At 37.4% G+C, this 15717-nt stretch overlaps 2 protein-coding genes, 1 long non-coding RNA gene and 1 other non-coding gene across 4 annotated transcripts; 3 read left to right on the top strand and 1 right to left on the bottom strand.

Moving 5' to 3' along the window:
• Nucleotides 1-816: 816 nt before the first annotated feature.
• Nucleotides 817-6797, top strand: LOC103437960 (putative phospholipid-transporting ATPase 9). The gene is made up of 12 exons (XM_070824193.1): nt 817-968; nt 1071-1642; nt 2167-3509; nt 3614-3724; nt 3831-4107; nt 4211-4299; nt 4395-4503; nt 4729-4938; nt 5049-5174; nt 5278-5376; nt 5624-5815; nt 5931-6797. The coding sequence occupies exons 2-12, from the start codon at nt 1247-1249 to the stop codon at nt 6558-6560; spliced, it is 3582 nt and encodes a 1193-aa protein (XP_070680294.1). The 5' UTR covers nt 817-968; nt 1071-1246; the 3' UTR covers nt 6561-6797.
• Nucleotides 6798-7176: 379 nt separating this feature from the next.
• Nucleotides 7177-8055, bottom strand: LOC103437961 (probable calcium-binding protein CML15). The gene has a single exon (XM_008376493.4). The coding sequence runs from the start codon at nt 7821-7823 to the stop codon at nt 7341-7343; it is 483 nt and encodes a 160-aa protein (XP_008374715.1). The 5' UTR covers nt 7824-8055; the 3' UTR covers nt 7177-7340.
• A 3826-nt stretch (nt 8056-11881) lies between these two features.
• Nucleotides 11882-11975, top strand: MIR162B (microRNA MIR162b). Its single transcript, NR_120876.1, has one exon. It is a non-coding gene; the product is annotated as a microRNA MIR162b (primary transcript).
• A 359-nt stretch (nt 11976-12334) lies between these two features.
• On the top strand, nt 12335-14280 carry LOC103437962 (uncharacterized). The gene is made up of 2 exons (XR_011582271.1): nt 12335-13861; nt 13957-14280. It is a non-coding gene; the product is annotated as an uncharacterized lncRNA (long non-coding RNA).
• The last annotated feature ends 1437 nt before the right edge of the window (nt 14281-15717 follow it).

Genomic DNA, 15717 nt, shown 5'->3' with positions numbered 1-15717 from the left:
TAATAGCCAGCTTTGTGCAGCAACCGCAAATTACGGTACTCTGCATTTGTTATAGCGCCGCCATTTCCCGATACATTGTCTCTAGGAAAGTAAGTTTTGAGATTTCTGTTTTGTCCTACTGACGTTCTTCTATTAAAGTAAAAGCTTTACTTTAACCGGGCTATTAAAGTCTCCTTGCTACAGATTTATTTTATTTTATATAATTTTGTTTATGAATGGTAGGACGTGGATTGTTGGCCCTCCTCATCCCATGCTATTCTTATCTTTTTTTATTTTTATGGTCACGATTAAGTCACGTCAACATTTTATATTCTAATTAATTTTTGTCTTATTATTTTTATAAAAAATTAATATAAAATGTTGACGTGACTTAACCTTGACCATAAAAAAATAAGAGGAGATGGGAAAGGGAATGGGGAGAGTAGACAATCCAAGTCCTGAATTGTACACATTCTTCTTACGAGAATGACGTACAATTTAATTAAACTATACATTATTGTGTGAGAGAGTTTTTTTTTTATTATTTATTTATTTATTTATTTTATTTTATCAAACTTATCATGTGAGAAAATTTAGCTGAGTGGTTCTAGATAAATATTTTTACTATAGAACTTCTGGAAGGCTTGATCGGGACGGCAAGTCTTTCTCCAACATATTTTTTTGGCAATTGACACAAAAGTCATCTATTTATTTACCAAGATTGTTGAATTTTTAAGAATTTTTTGTTGCTTTAGATTGCATTTTAAAGGTTGAAATCATCTTTTTGAAGCTCTTTCCCTTTCAATTCATTTAACTAGTGCTAGTAGTTGAGTTTCCACTCTCTCTCTCTCTCTCCCTCCCCTTCTTGTCCGGTTTCCACGTTCAAAGTTTGGTGCTTTTCCAGCTACAAGTCAAAGCTGTCAAGCTAGTCATCTCCCAGCTGCTTCTTAAAAAACACAGGAAAAAAAATTCAAAATCCAAAAAATAAGGTGAGAAGCAAAACTGAAGCAATGCCTTCTTGTCCTGTTTCTGAATTTTGATTACAAAGCTTCAATCTTTTTCTTCTGGGGTTTTATATTTTGGCTCAACAGGTTATTTCCCTGCTGGGTTTGCAGATCATTCAATTTTCTGAATTGGGTAGGTTTCTGTTTCTGAGATTTGTTCTAAAAAACTGGTTCTTGGGTGGATTGAGAAATTATTCGACGGTGTGGGGGATTGTGGTGGGTGTGTGCATCCGTTGTTGTGTTAAGGTGGTGGATTGAGCAAAATGCGAGGTGGGGGTAGAAGAAAAAAGCAGCATTTTGGTAGAATCCATGATTTTTCATGTGGGAAAGCTTCCTTCAATGGCGAGCATTCACGGATTGGCGGCCCTGGTTTCTCGAGGGTAGTGTACTGTAATGACCCTGAATGCTTGGAGGCCACACTCCACAGCTACCAGGGCAATTATGTCAAAACGACTAAGTATACACTTGCTACATTCTTGCCCAAGGCAGTGTTTGAGCAGTTCAGAAGGGTTGCCAATTTATACTTCCTCATTTGTGCAATTCTGTCTTTCACGCCGCTTTCGCCTTACTCCGCCGTCAGCAACGTCGTCCCTCTCGTCGTCGTTATCGGAGTTACGATGGGGAAGGAGGCTGTTGAAGATTGGAGGAGGAAGAAACAGGTATACTTTGTAATGTCAACAACATGTTTGAGTTTCATGCATTTTCATGTAGTATAAGATGTATAGAAATTCTCTGTGCATGACGTCACGCCTTGAGAAAACTCCATTTCTACTTAAATTTCATAACTTTGATGTCATTTGGAGCTTCGATTTAGTTTTTAGTATCAAATATTGGAACCATGTCAATAGATGAGATCAAAATTGAAGAAAATTGAGTTGAAGTGAAGTTTTCGCAACGCGTCATCTTTTAAGAAAGACAGGACGTCCTGCATTTGACTATATTTAGTGCTATTAGTAATGGTAAAACAAAGAGGTCGCACTTGGTGTGATGGCAAGTGCCTTCGCCCATGAGCGGTAGGTCTCGGGTTCGAGACTTGGGAGCAGCCTCTCCATAAATGGGGGTAAGGCTAGCCGACATTCACCTCTCCTAAACCATGCGTAAAGCGGGAGCCTTGTGCACTGGGTACGACCTTTTTAGTAATGGTAAAACAGTTCCGTAATGTAGTTTGTAAAACTTTGATCAGGACATTGAAATGAACAACAGAAAAGTTAAGGTGCATCATGGTGAGGGAAATTTTGAGCATACCAAATGGAGGGATTTGAAAGTTGGGGATATAGTGAAGGTCGAAAAGGACGAGTTTTTTCCTGCTGATCTTATCTTACTTTCATCAAGCTATGACGAAGCGCTTTGCTATGTTGAGACCACCAATCTTGATGGGGAAACTAATTTGAAACTAAAACAAGCACTGGAAGAAACTTCTAATCTGCATGAAGACTCAAGCTTTGAGAATTTTAAGGCGGTAATCAGATGTGAAGACCCAAATGCAAATTTGTACTCATTTGTTGGCACTATGGAGATTGAGGATCAACAGTACCCTCTTACACCACAGCAGCTTCTGCTTCGAGACTCAAAGCTGCGAAACACGGATTTTGTATATGGGGTGGTAATCTTCACAGGTCACGATACAAAAGTTATGCAGAATTCAACAGATCCTCCTTCTAAGAGAAGCAAAGTTGAGAAGCGGATGGATAAGATTATCTACTTCTTGTTTTTCCTCTTGGTTGTGATGTCTTTAGTTGGGGCTATTGTCTTCGGGGTTAGTACTAGTAAAGACCTGGATGATGGGAAAATGATCAGATGGTACCTCAGACCAGATGATACCACAGTTTACTATGATCCAACGAGGGCACCACTTGCAGCAGTTTTGCAATTTTTAACTGCCATTATGCTGTATAGTTATTTGATCCCCATTTCCTTGTATGTGTCAATAGAAATTGTCAAAGTTCTTCAGTGCACTTTTATAAACCATGATGTGCACATGTATTATGAGGAAACTGACAAGCCAGCCCGAGCGCGTACTTCAAACTTGAATGAAGAACTTGGCCAAGTTGATACTATACTTTCAGATAAAACTGGAACATTAACTTGCAACTCGATGGAATTTATCAAGTGTTCTATTGCTGGCACTGCATTTGGGCGCGGAGTTACAGAAGTTGAGAGAGCCTTAGCCAGGAGAAAAGGTGAGGAATTGACAGAAGAAGAGATCCATGCTGAAGAAGAACTGAATGAAGCCAAGTCGATGATAAAAGGCTTTAATTTTATGGATGAAAGGATCATGAACGGAAAATGGGTTAATGAGCCTCACGCAGATGTAATCCAGAAGTTTCTACAGTTACTAGCAATCTGTCATACCGCAATACCTGAAGTTGATGAAGAAACTGGAAGAGTATCATATGAAGCTGAATCACCAGATGAGGCAGCTTTCGTGATTGCAGCAAGAGAGTTTGGGTTTGAATTTTACGAAAGGACTCAAGGAAGCATCTCACTGCATGAATTGGATCCCATTTATGGAAGAAAAATTGAAAGGTATGTTGCATTTCAGTTTAGCGGCTATGATTTATGTTATTCTCAAGCCATTGTCGAATTTTCGTAAATAAATACTTAACTGCATATATGTTCCTTTTTTTCAGAAAATATAAACTTCTGAACATATTGGAGTTTAGTAGCTCAAGAAAGAGAATGTCCGTGATCATAAGAAACGAAGAGGGAAAGATACTACTCCTATGCAAAGGCGCTGACAGGTTTGTAAACTTACTCCTTGCTAGTATAATTAAGTAGCTTGATAATCAGATGAAATTGTGTATGTTGTATCGCGCATTATGTATAATTTGCTTATTCCACAAACAGTGTCATGTTCGAAAGACTTGCAAAGAACGGAAGGGAGTTTGAAGAGAAGACCAGGGAACACATTAACAAGTATGCTGACGCTGGTTTGAGGACTTTGGTACTTGCATATCGCGAACTTGACGAAGAAGAATATGATGAGTTCAATAAAGAATTCACTGAGGCCAAAACCTTGGTGAGTTCAGATCGGGAGGAAATTGTTGAGGCAGTTTCAGAGAAGATTGAGAGGGACTTGATTCTTCTCGGTGCTACTGCAGTTGAAGACAAACTTCAAAATGGGGTGCGTTTTAAGTTTTACCGGTACTGCTCTTTGTTGGAGATTTGTATAACATTCAAGACTAAAAACCATTTTTTTTTCTCTTCTTCTTTTCTGTGCTGAACAGGTTCCCGAATGCATTGACAAGCTTGCTCAGGCTGGAATTAAAATATGGGTTCTGACTGGAGATAAAATGGAAACAGCGATTAATATTGGGTATATGATTAGTTAACAGTTTTGTATCAGAAGATGGATTTCAGTATAAAAACATTTCTCACCGCATACCTTTTCGCTTGTTGTTTCTCTTCCAGATATGCGTGCAGTTTGCTCAGACAAGGAATGAAACAGATAGTAATAAGCTCCGAGACTGCAGAAGCTAAAGCATTAGAGAAGGTGGAGGATAAGACAGCAGTTGCCAAGGTAGCCAAATTTCTTATGCAATATTCTCTTTCTTCCTCTTCAGCTATCTTATGGTGTAATAGGTGATTCAGGCTGTAGTACTGTAAATGGATTATAGACTCCTGTTTTAGTTATTGCATTGGCGCTTAAATCGGACTTTTAACATGCTAGGGTTCGAAATTGTTCTCTCTTGGCTGATAAAATGTCATGCTGTGAGAGTTTAACGAAACCTTGCTGATTCTACAGGCATTGAAGGAAAGTGTAGTCCATCAAATTAGTCAGGGAAAGGCGTTGCTTGCTGCACCAGAAGAGAACTCTCAGGCACTGGCTTTGATCATTGATGGGAATTCGCTTGCTTATGCCTTAGAGAACGATGTCAAGGATCTCTTTCTAGAGCTTGCCATCGGCTGCGCATCTGTTATATGCTGTCGTTCGTCTCCCAAACAGAAAGCACTTGTAAGTTTTTTCCCTTCCCGGCCACTAAATAAGTTCCAACAAATCATTTTGATAGATATATGGTTTTGAAAAGATCGAGTCCTAAACAGTTCTGTTTAACAATAATGCAGGTTGCAAGACTGGTAAAAGATAAAACTGGCAACACAACTCTGGCCGTTGGTGATGGGGCAAATGATGTTGGAATGCTTCAAGAAGCAGATATCGGAGTTGGTATCAGCGGTGTTGAAGGAATGCAGGTAAATTGTTAACAAAATGCACGCATCATCTGTTACTTCCATTTCAAAATTTCTTCCGTTTGATGAATTCTGACTTATCCTTTCTGCCAACCAAAAATTTCAGGCAGTCATGTCAAGCGACATTGCAATTGCACAGTTCCGATTTTTGGAGCGCCTACTACTTGTACATGGCCATTGGTGTTACAGAAGAATCTCATCAATGGTAAATTCCTTTCTTTGTAGAATTCATATAATTAGCTTGTTTATCTCATTTTCCTTGTATTAATCTGTGATACTATTAGACTTCAAAAACTTTGGTTAGTTATATGAAAGCTGACACACACTCCTTCACGCGCAGTCCCATCCTGCACGTGGAGAGAAAAGAAATACAGACTTCTATTTAGAATCTATTGATACAATTGTACTATATGCTATGGAAAATTTGACATACTTCTTTTCTTGTTTGACAGGTCTGCTATTTCTTCTACAAGAACATTGCTTTTGGCTTCACTATTTTCTTCTATCAGATATATGCTTCATTCTCGGGCCAAACTGCGTACAACGATTGGTATCTGTCACTATACAATGTCTTCTTCACGTCACTTCCGGTGGTTGCCTTGGGAGTTTTTGACCAAGATGTCTCGGCCAAGTTCTGTCTCAAGGTAGGCCCTTCTTACCCAAAAAGATAACTGGTGAAAAATAAGAATCTTATTAGACATCAGAAATAGCATATCATCCTATGCTGATCTTTAGTCTCTCTTTGTCTCAATCTTACAGTTCCCGCTATTGTACCAAGAAGGTGCGCAAAACGTCTTATTTAGCTGGCTCCGGATACTTGGATGGGCAATGAACGGGGTGGTGACTGCTACCCTAGTCTTCTTCTTCTGCGTTGTGGCAATGGGCAGTCAGGCCTTTCGTAAAGGCGGGCAAGTTGTTGGCTTGGAAATCTTTGGTGCCACGATGTACTCATGTGTGGTATGGGTCGTCAACTGTCAAATGGCGCTGTCCATCAACTACTTCACTTATATACAACATCTCTTCATCTGGGGTGGCATCATATTCTGGTATATATTCCAGTTGGCATATGGAGCCATTGACCCCGACATATCAACCACCGCCTATAAGGTGTTCATTGAAGCCTGTGCACCGGCTCCGTTTTATTGGCTTCTCACACTGTTTGTTTTGGTCACTTCCCTCCTGCCATACTTCACTTACGCAGCCATCCAAATGCGGTTTTTCCCCATGTATCATCAGATGATACAGTGGATAAGAACAGACGGGCAATCAGATGACCCCGAGTTCTGTCAAATGGTGCGGCAGAGATCCATAAGAAGCACAACAGTAGGTTACACAGCCCGCATCGAAGCAACATCTAAACGCTTTGTAGAGAAGCCCGAAGGTCATTAATTAGTGGACATGTTTTGACATCCCTATTATAAGAAACGTACATTATTCCAGCAAGAAGTTTCTTCTCTTCCTTCCAATTTTTTCGCTTAGGATGGTTCGGTTTCTAGAACCTCCAAAGATCTAGCTTCAGTGTTCATGCAGAGAATAGTATAGTCAAAATATTGTATCATGTATGATGTATCAGATGTATCATACCGCACAATATTCAGTTCATTCAATTCTATAAGTTCTTTTTTATTCTCCTTCTGCTTACAACTGATTCAGTATTTCATTCTTCTCGTCGTCCCAAATCCAAGAAAGGTAAACTCACAAGTACCGCAGTTCAACGAAGGTTGAAACGATGCATTTCTGCATAAAACTCGTTCTGTTTCTGTATTTTGTTAATCAAAAGATGATTGCAGTTGGGGGGTTTCTGGAGTTTTCTCCAATTGCAACCTTCTTCCTATTCCACATGGAGGTTTCAACGAATGTATTCTTTATACAAATCCAATGAAGGATTAGCGTACATTTGAGACGCTTCTAGAAGCGCTAAAAGCATTTTCTAACAATAAAAAATGCTTGCAGTGAAGCATACATAAAACTAACAGCAACAAAATACAACAATTAATGAAATGTATTAAGAAAATAAATAGTACTCTGATTATTTAGTTTTGTGGTTAGAAATTAAACAAAATCATATCAAAATCTACATTGTTTGCTTGGAAAATTCAATAGAGATGAACATGTTACAAGGCCAAAAAAACTTGGCATGTATCATCAGATTTCTATCCAAACCTCAGGTCATGAGGGAGCAAGGCCTAGAAAACTCGATGCCGATTTCGCCATTATTGTAGAAAATTCATTGAAGCTAATGACACCATCTCCATCCGTATCAGCCTCTTTGATCATCTCCGTCAGCTCCTTATACGTCAACGGTTGTCCCATTTTCGCCATGGACCCTGCCAGCTCTGCCGCAGTTATGTACCCATTACCGTCACGATCAAAAGAGCGAAAAACCTCCAAGAGTTGCTCTTGGTTTACCAAAATCTCCTCGTTCATATCGGGCAATATGGCACTGACCAACTCGTCGAACTCCACGGAACCATTGCCGTTTGCGTCCATGTTGGCTAGGAGGACGTGGATTTGGTCCCCCGAGGGCTTAAGGCCGAGCGAGCGGAGGAGAGCGGCAAGCTCCAAGATGGTGAGGCTGCCGTCAGAGTCCATGTCGAATCTGGCAAAGATGTCTCGTAGCTGGTTGAGTTGATCAACTCGTAATGCAGGCATTAGGGTTATAAATATTGTAACGAAAAATGTGACACAGTATGCACAACGTTATGAGAATGTAGGTTTTGTAGCAGAATGCGGCAATATTTGGCGTTAGGAGGTGGTTGTGGCGGCGGAGGAGATGAAGGTGGTGGTTTGATTTGGTGCGTTTAGAGAGAGAGAGGTGATGTTTTGGGTGGTGAATGGAAATTTGAAGGCTAAATATGGTGTTGGGGGAGACAACTAAGGACTGGAAAATGAGTCGGTGGTTTCTTTTTGGCCTTTTATGTCACACGCATATGGAATCATTGGATTGGAAGGCTTCTAGGAAGGAAGCTAAATTTTGGCATTTTCTTGGGGTTGATTAAATTTTGGCCAATTGACTTGCACGTATTCTTGGTAAGAATTGAAGAGTACAATATAATTATTTTATTTTAAAATTTTTGCAAGTCTCTTGACGCAACAGAAAAGTTTTATTTTTGTGATCGAAAAGTCACGGGTTGTGGAAACAACCTCTTTGTAAAGTAAGAGTAAAAATGCATACAACAGACTTTCTCCCCAACCCTCGCAAAGCAGAGATACTTGTTGGCTTGAGGTCACCTTTTTTTTAAGATATCTGTACTATTTTAAAGTATTATGATAAGAGTGACAACATAGTTTTTATGTTGTATCTTTAGATTCTCATATTTAAAAAAAAAAATTAATCTGTGGTAATTTACATAACACCACGTGAGTGTGTTTCAGTTAAAAGAAAAACTTCTCATATTGTCAAAGCAGCTGAATTAAGGGAAAAGATAACATTAAGGAGTGAAGCTGATGAGGTATGTGCAAGGCTGGATCCATGCATGCAAGTCAAACCCCCAGTTTTTGTCCTTAGTAACACTGTCAACCATGATTCGCATGTACAGCTCAGTTGAGGTGTCTTGGTAACCTTCAACCCTGCTTCCAAACCAATAAAACGTACAGAATTAGCATGAGATTTCAGATTTTGTGGAGAATTAGACGAGTAGAATTAAGCTTTTGATAGAACGTAACTCATTTTTTACTCAAAAAATAGTGATGGATTTTACTCTATGTAGTTTCTCGAATAGTTTTCTGCAATGGTGTCTATCAAAATTAGAATATAGTGAATCAACATTTTATGCTAAATATTATACATGATACCTCCTAAGAAAAAGAATATTGTACATGATATGAATCAATTTCTCATTAATTATTATGTGACCAAATTCAAGAACCTTAAGAATGCTGTAGATTAATCTCCCAATTAGAACATTACATCTTCAAAATATACAATCAATCATTTTGGGGAGGAACTTCATGATCACCTTCTTTAACCCTAGCATCACCTTTCTTTTCTTGACCAAGATCCATGACCATCACCTTTGATCCAACTTCGACGTCATGATGAGCAACCATGCACTGCAGCTGCCGGCACTTGCGCTTCAACCACCCAAAACAGCCGATTCTATCACTGATGCTCTCCACCGGGGTCGTTACCATTTGATCACGAGTGAGCCTCGGACCCGCACGAGAGAAATGCGAGGACGGTTAGGACAGAGATCACTGCAAAGAATGGCCCAATGGAACCCGAAGAAGAAGAAACTATAATGGTACTGCTTGGGGAATAGTATTACTACTGTTACTGCTACTACCAGTACCACCACCCAAGATTTGATCTCCTGCTGGTTCAGGTAGTGTTGGTGATGTTGTTTCCATGGCTATAGAAATTATAGAAGCATATAATTCAAGTTGCATTTGATAAACCTAATGATTCTACATGCTCTCCACGTCAGCAATCCTTGTCAACTCAGCAAACACAGTCCGCATTATATGGTTCCCGCTCAACTACTCCACAACAGAGTTTGGATAACACACGTCTTCAACAGATTGAGAAGAATCACAGTCCTCCTTCAACATGACTCTATCATCACCGTGTATCTTGGCTTTCTGTTATGTATTTTTGTAATTTGAATTCCATTGTAATCTTGATAACAGATTCATTGTAATCTTGTAAAGCCTACATATAATGAATTGAGTTGAGCTTATGCAATCAGTCTCTAAAACCCTAGTTTAAACTCTTTCAGCATTTAGATGCAAATATATAGCAGCAAATATATATATATATATATATATATGTATGTATGTATGTATGTATGTAGTACAAATCTAATGTATGATTTTGGTGGCCATAACTTCACTGCATATATATATATATATGTATGTATGTATGTATGTATGTATGTAGTACAAAATCTAATGTATGATTTTGGTGGCCATAACTTCACTGCATGCATGTATGAGTGGAAGCCAACATGGACAGAGGCAAAAGCAGTGACTTTTCTTTTCATCTCTTTTTATGGGCTTATCTTCTTTTTTACTTTGAGGATGTGGAGTTTTGCTTTACCTTTTAGTTTTGAGATTCCTTAAAATTTCTTATCCATCAAGTTAACTTAATGATTAATACAAAGGACAAGTCACTTTCTTTGTTTGGAAAAAATTTACTAAAATTACAGATCTTGTTTCATTTTGTCCTTGGAGCTTTCAATTTGGCTTTAAACTTCATCTGATCGTTAGTTGGTCAATTATTTCATCAAATTGAGGATTATTTTGGTCCACTTTGTGCAATAGAAGTCTCTGAATTTAGTGCAGAAGTATAATTCTTTGTGTTGATTCTTAATATAGAATGCACTTGTGGAAGTCAGGAAAAATCTTTGAGCAAGTGAAATTCGTGAAGTGTAGTTCAATTCGTTATTAAGATGACACAATAATGATGAAATAAAAAAAATAACTCCAAATAATATGTAGCTCCCATAGAAAGAGAAAACTTCCTTGTCCATAGAATTTCACTAATCACGTGAGGTAAGAAAAATTGAGACCATATTTCAAATATAAGTAAGTTATTTTCCAATATGAGTACTTGTTCTTGATAGTTTAGAAATGCTGGAACTTGATATTTTAGATTTAAGTCCCAACCCAGCCTCGATGAAAACAACTTAAAGTTGGAGAGATTTTTCAGTGTGATCGGAACATGAAGTGATACATCACTTGTTATTATACAAATGATGAGATATGTATGTTAAAAAGTTACTAATTTAAAAATTAAAATTTATTACCACTAATATAAAAACAAATGGTGTAGCATTTATATTCTAATCATAATGAAAAATTTCTCGATCCATTGGGTGACTTTGGGGTAGAACCCATATGCTAATTGGTCTGTATGAGCTTCGGTCCTTGATCCTCATGGACGAATCTGAGCTGTGGACACTGGACTGCATTCTTGATGGATTTAACATTAATGGACGGCAAAGATTACACTCGAATGTGGTCCTTCCTTCTATGTTCATAAAACTCAATTTACCTAACTACAACACGATTAACACTTTTACTAATATTATATCAACAAAATATCACATTTTCTCATATAGATATGAAATTTGAGTTATTAAATTATTATATTTTTCTATCGTTTGTGTGTTTTCAAGTTTGGGGTTGACACAAATGAGTTTAAATTTTCTACGCTCATTTTATATGTAGTCTCTATTCTTAATTGATCAATGCTAATGAACATAACTCTCATAACTTTGTTGTTATAAACTTAATACGTATCATTCAATGACAAATACCACGCCATGCACAAAAAAATACATAAGATAAGATTTGATCTCGCCACAAACGCCTTATGATAACTGGATTTAAAAACTCAAAAAATAAACCCAAGAGTCGAAAAATAAAAATAAAAACGTGCCACTTTATAGCTTATCAGTAAATTCGTTCATGACAGTACGACATCCCGTCCGTGACTTACTAAGTTACTAACAAACTCATGAGTGAGAGAGAGAGAGAGAGAGAGACTGTGTGTGTGATGCTGATGCGATTCTCCGGATTCCTGGGTTCGATCCGTTTCTCTCTCTCTATAAATACATGCATCAGCGTATGTATGTAAGTATATATTATTATTGTAGATAATGTTGCTGTGAGATCTCTCGTTTCTGAGATCTACGGGTGGTGGTTGACATGGATTTGTTTTGTTATTATTTTTTTTTATAAAAATAATTACTTGGTGGGGTGGGAGTGCACTGGAGGCAGCGGTTCATCGATCTGTTTATGAGATTTTGTTGTGAGTAAACACAGTTCATGAATCGGTCGATAAACCTCTGCATCCAGCGCTCACTCTCCCATTCTTCTCTTTATTTATTTTTAATTTTTTGCTGGTATTTCTGAACTTGTTCTGTTTGGTTGCTGAGAAAGTGTGGGAAAATATGGTAAAGACTGGAGTTTTGGTGTTTTTCCGAACTTCTGATCGGAACCCAGAAGGCAAAAAGCTTGTTCATTTTTTTTAGAAGGTAAATAAAACCAGATTTGTGGGTGAATTGCGTTTAGTATTTTGTTTGTATGTGCTATTGGTGGTTGACTGCAGCCTGCAGGGAGTTAAATGGCAAATTAATCATTTATCTAGATTATGGTTTTACTTTCCTGAATTCTGAACTTGAAAATACATGATCTATGACTATGACGAGAAAAAAGAATTTTACTGTGCCGAAAACACAGCTCGCTAAACTGACATAATAATATTGGTTGAATTTTTTTTTTCAAGTATCTAATCACTTGTATTATGACCTTCATGTATTGACCGTGTTCCCAACCAATTGAACAAACTCTTGATCTATGACATCCTTTTGTTTTTAAAGTTTGAAGCTTTATATTTTATTTAATTCTTAATTACTGGTTGTAAATTTTATATTTACTATGTTGGTTAACAGAACATTGAGTATTTGGTATATGCGATGAGAATTGAGATGATTGAATTTTGGACTATAAATCTACCTTTCGAGATGAGCTCATGTGTTGTTTTGTGTTCCAGTGTTAGTTGCTTCGGGTGCAGAAAATTGAGTTTATAGTGTTCATCAGTGTGACTGTCTACGATGCATGGACATGGTGGTATCCCCTCGTATTCTCGTGTCATGTCGTAATTTTTTGTGGTCATACAGCAATTCTTCTTGTTAATTGGATGTATCTCTGTGTCGTGTCTCCGTGTCCATGCATCGTGGGTGATTAATATTATGATGGCGAAACCGATAGTATTGATTGTGGACTTCGAGTTTCTCTATCTATTAGTTCAATGATACCAAACTGATGTGCTTCTCATACCTGCATAAGATGGTTTGTGCTGAATTAATTGGTTAGAATTCGTTTTTCGGGGGCTGAATTTTGTTTTCAACCGTCTTTCCGATCGATCTTGTTCTTTTGCTTGAACATGAATTTTAGGTGTCCTGTTCTTGACTTGTTCATTCCCTTTTGCTAGAATTGATGTTCTTGTTTATTGACTTTTATATTGTTCAAAACATTTTGCTTCCATATAAGTTTAATTCTTTTGTATTATGGAATTAATTTTCCCTGTTTCCGCTCGTAATGTATCACACGATGTTCTTAATCGTTGGATTATTTCCTAATCATGTATGCATGGATCATAGTAAAATCTTTCTAACACATTTACTTTTACTTTTGGCTTTTTTGTGAAAGAGCTGAAGATTTGGCTGTAATAAAGAAGGGGAGTATATTCTTTTCTTTCATTATTTTTGGTTAAAAAGGAGTTACAATCCAGAAACTAACTCATTTTCTGTTCCCTCTTTTGTGTTTGCTGCCACCATATACGGAGGTTTCGTAATATGCTCGGAATATCTTGTACACTGGGGTTTTCGCCATTAGATTGTTGGTCAAGTATCCAATAATCTAGATCAGGCCAAAATTTTCTATATTTTTTTATACACCGGAAGATAGTAGAATTTTCGTTATATATGATATTCGTGGTAATTAATTGGCTTCCAAATATGTCATTTTATTGAGCAGGTGGTCTAAAAGTTTGAACTTGTTTCTCTCTCTTCCAATGGAAAAAAAAGAAGTGCCTTCTGAAAGAGAGTTTGCAATTGGAAAACACAACGTCGTTGTCGTGACTGCATGTAGAATCTGCATGTAAGTGAGAGGAAACTGCAGTTCTGTGGAACTACCAAGTTGCCAGAGAATCTTCTATGTTTGATGTTTACATGTAGAATCTGGTATCAAATTCCTTGTACCAAAGTTATCGGATTGTGGAAATTTTGGTTGAGTATAGAGTAGGATAATGTTATTAACCTCTGTACATTCTCTTCAGTTCCCTCTTTTTGAGTTGAGATCCTCTCCGGATCTCATTGTACGGAGTCTAAGGACCAGCAAATTCGGATTGTTCAAGAGAGTGAGATTTGGGCCTTGGTTTGTGTAAGGTGCCCCAGCAGAATAAGTTAATAGGAACTGTCAGATTCAATTTGAGTGGTTCAGATTTTCAGACAATGAGATCACGAGAAGATCTCAACCTCTTCTTTGATTCTATTGGAATTCTTATGAAAATTTGCAAGTTTGTATTCCTTTGCCATTTTTGTAAACTAATCTGATATGAGCAATTGTTCTTGATTAATAGCATGTTTCTGGTTTTATCCAATATATTAGTTAATTCTACGTAGTTTGCCCTTTGCTTTATTTGTCAAATACTGTTTAATTTTACATGCAAAGTGTCAATGAAAACGAAGTATATTAACTTTGTGGCTATGGGCGGAGGCAGCATATGTCTATTTGGGCAACTATCTCCAATCAACGTCTTTTGCAATAGAAGATTGCTCTAACTAAAAATATAAATTACCCTTTCACCTTCTATACTTTTTTTACTTTCTCACCCTTCCTAAACTCCATTTACCCAAAATTTTGACGTTTTAAACACCAATTATCTAAAATCATGTAGTTGGACAATAAATTGACAAAACCCAATGTAAAACAAACACTTGTTTGATTTGTTTCTTTGAATTTTGACGAAATAGTTTTGGGGGGATGATAATGAAAAGCACATTAACGCTGGCTATGATGCCGATAAGGATTTCCAATTTGTCGTGTATATTAAGGAAAGGTAAGACAAGACATCAACTGAACATCACTTCCAAACTTCACATTGGGGAGATAAAGTTGAGTTGTTCAATGCTCCTGAACCCCAACCGGCCCCCACGTTGGGCGGATGCTCCGTGCTTGTGGAGTGACACATTGCATATCGAAAAAAAGAGAGTGAGGTGACGTCCCTAGCTAAATGGTTTGATATTATAACAGCCCGTTCATATCTTCTGCTCAAATTCATTGCCTTTGGTTTTATCTATCGAATATTGTTTAATTCTTACATGTATAGAGTTGTTCAAAACGAAGTAGATTAACTTTGTGGCCATAGATAGAGGCAGCTGTCCTCAATAAACTTCTTTTGCGATGAAAAATTGCTCTAACTAAAAATATAAATTACGCTCTCACGTTCTATACTTTTCCTACTCTCACTCTTCCTAAACATCAGTTACCCAAAATTTTAGCGTTTTAAACACCAGTTACCTAAACCCGCTGCTGGTGTGGAAGCCTGATTTGTGATTAGGGAGAGACTAAAATGTCTCTTAAATCTTTCCGGAAGAAGGGATGGCTTGCCATCAATTATCCTCATTTTTGAAAAAAAGAAGGGAATTTTCAATACAATTTCATTATTCAAAGTTGCCCTTAATAAAATGTTACTGCCTCCGTTCATATTTGCGTCCATGCTTGCATCGTGCTGATATGTTAGTAACAAATATTGATCGAACCAAAATTCAAATTAAAAAAAAAAATTCCAGGTACGAACGAATATTTAACCCAGCTAATCATTACATGACCAAAAACAAAAATCATATATCATACGAAGGAGTCTTTTTCGTCGCACTACATTATTAAAAATTAGAAACAACATATTATGAACTCTAATTTGTCATGAGGCCACAACTTTAAAATACTCGAAACTCTAGTTTTCTCGAGTTTATGCTTATCAAGCTACTCCATATATAAACAGGTTTGTTGGCTATCAATCTCTTCGCGCGACGGT

The sequence above is a fragment of the Malus domestica genome, chromosome 06 (genome assembly GCF_042453785.1).
Source record: "Malus domestica chromosome 06, GDT2T_hap1".
Taxonomy (NCBI): Eukaryota; Viridiplantae; Streptophyta; class Magnoliopsida; order Rosales; family Rosaceae; genus Malus; species Malus domestica.
Note: the sequence above shows the minus strand (reverse complement) of the source record. Positions and strands in the feature narration are given on the sequence as shown.

Coding starts and splice junctions, on each gene's coding strand:
- LOC103437960 (XM_070824193.1), top strand. CDS start 1,247: ATGCGAGGTGGGGGTAGAAGAAAAAAGCAGCATTTTGGTAGAATCCAT. Junction 1,643..2,166: donor ATTGGAGGAGGAAGAAACAG/GTATACTTTGTA, acceptor AACTTTGATCAG/GACATTGAAATGAACAACAG. Junction 5,816..5,930: donor CGGCCAAGTTCTGTCTCAAG/GTAGGCCCTTCT, acceptor TCAATCTTACAG/TTCCCGCTATTGTACCAAGA.
- LOC103437961 (XM_008376493.4), bottom strand. CDS start 7,823: ATGCCTGCATTACGAGTTGATCAACTCAACCAGCTACGAGACATCTTT.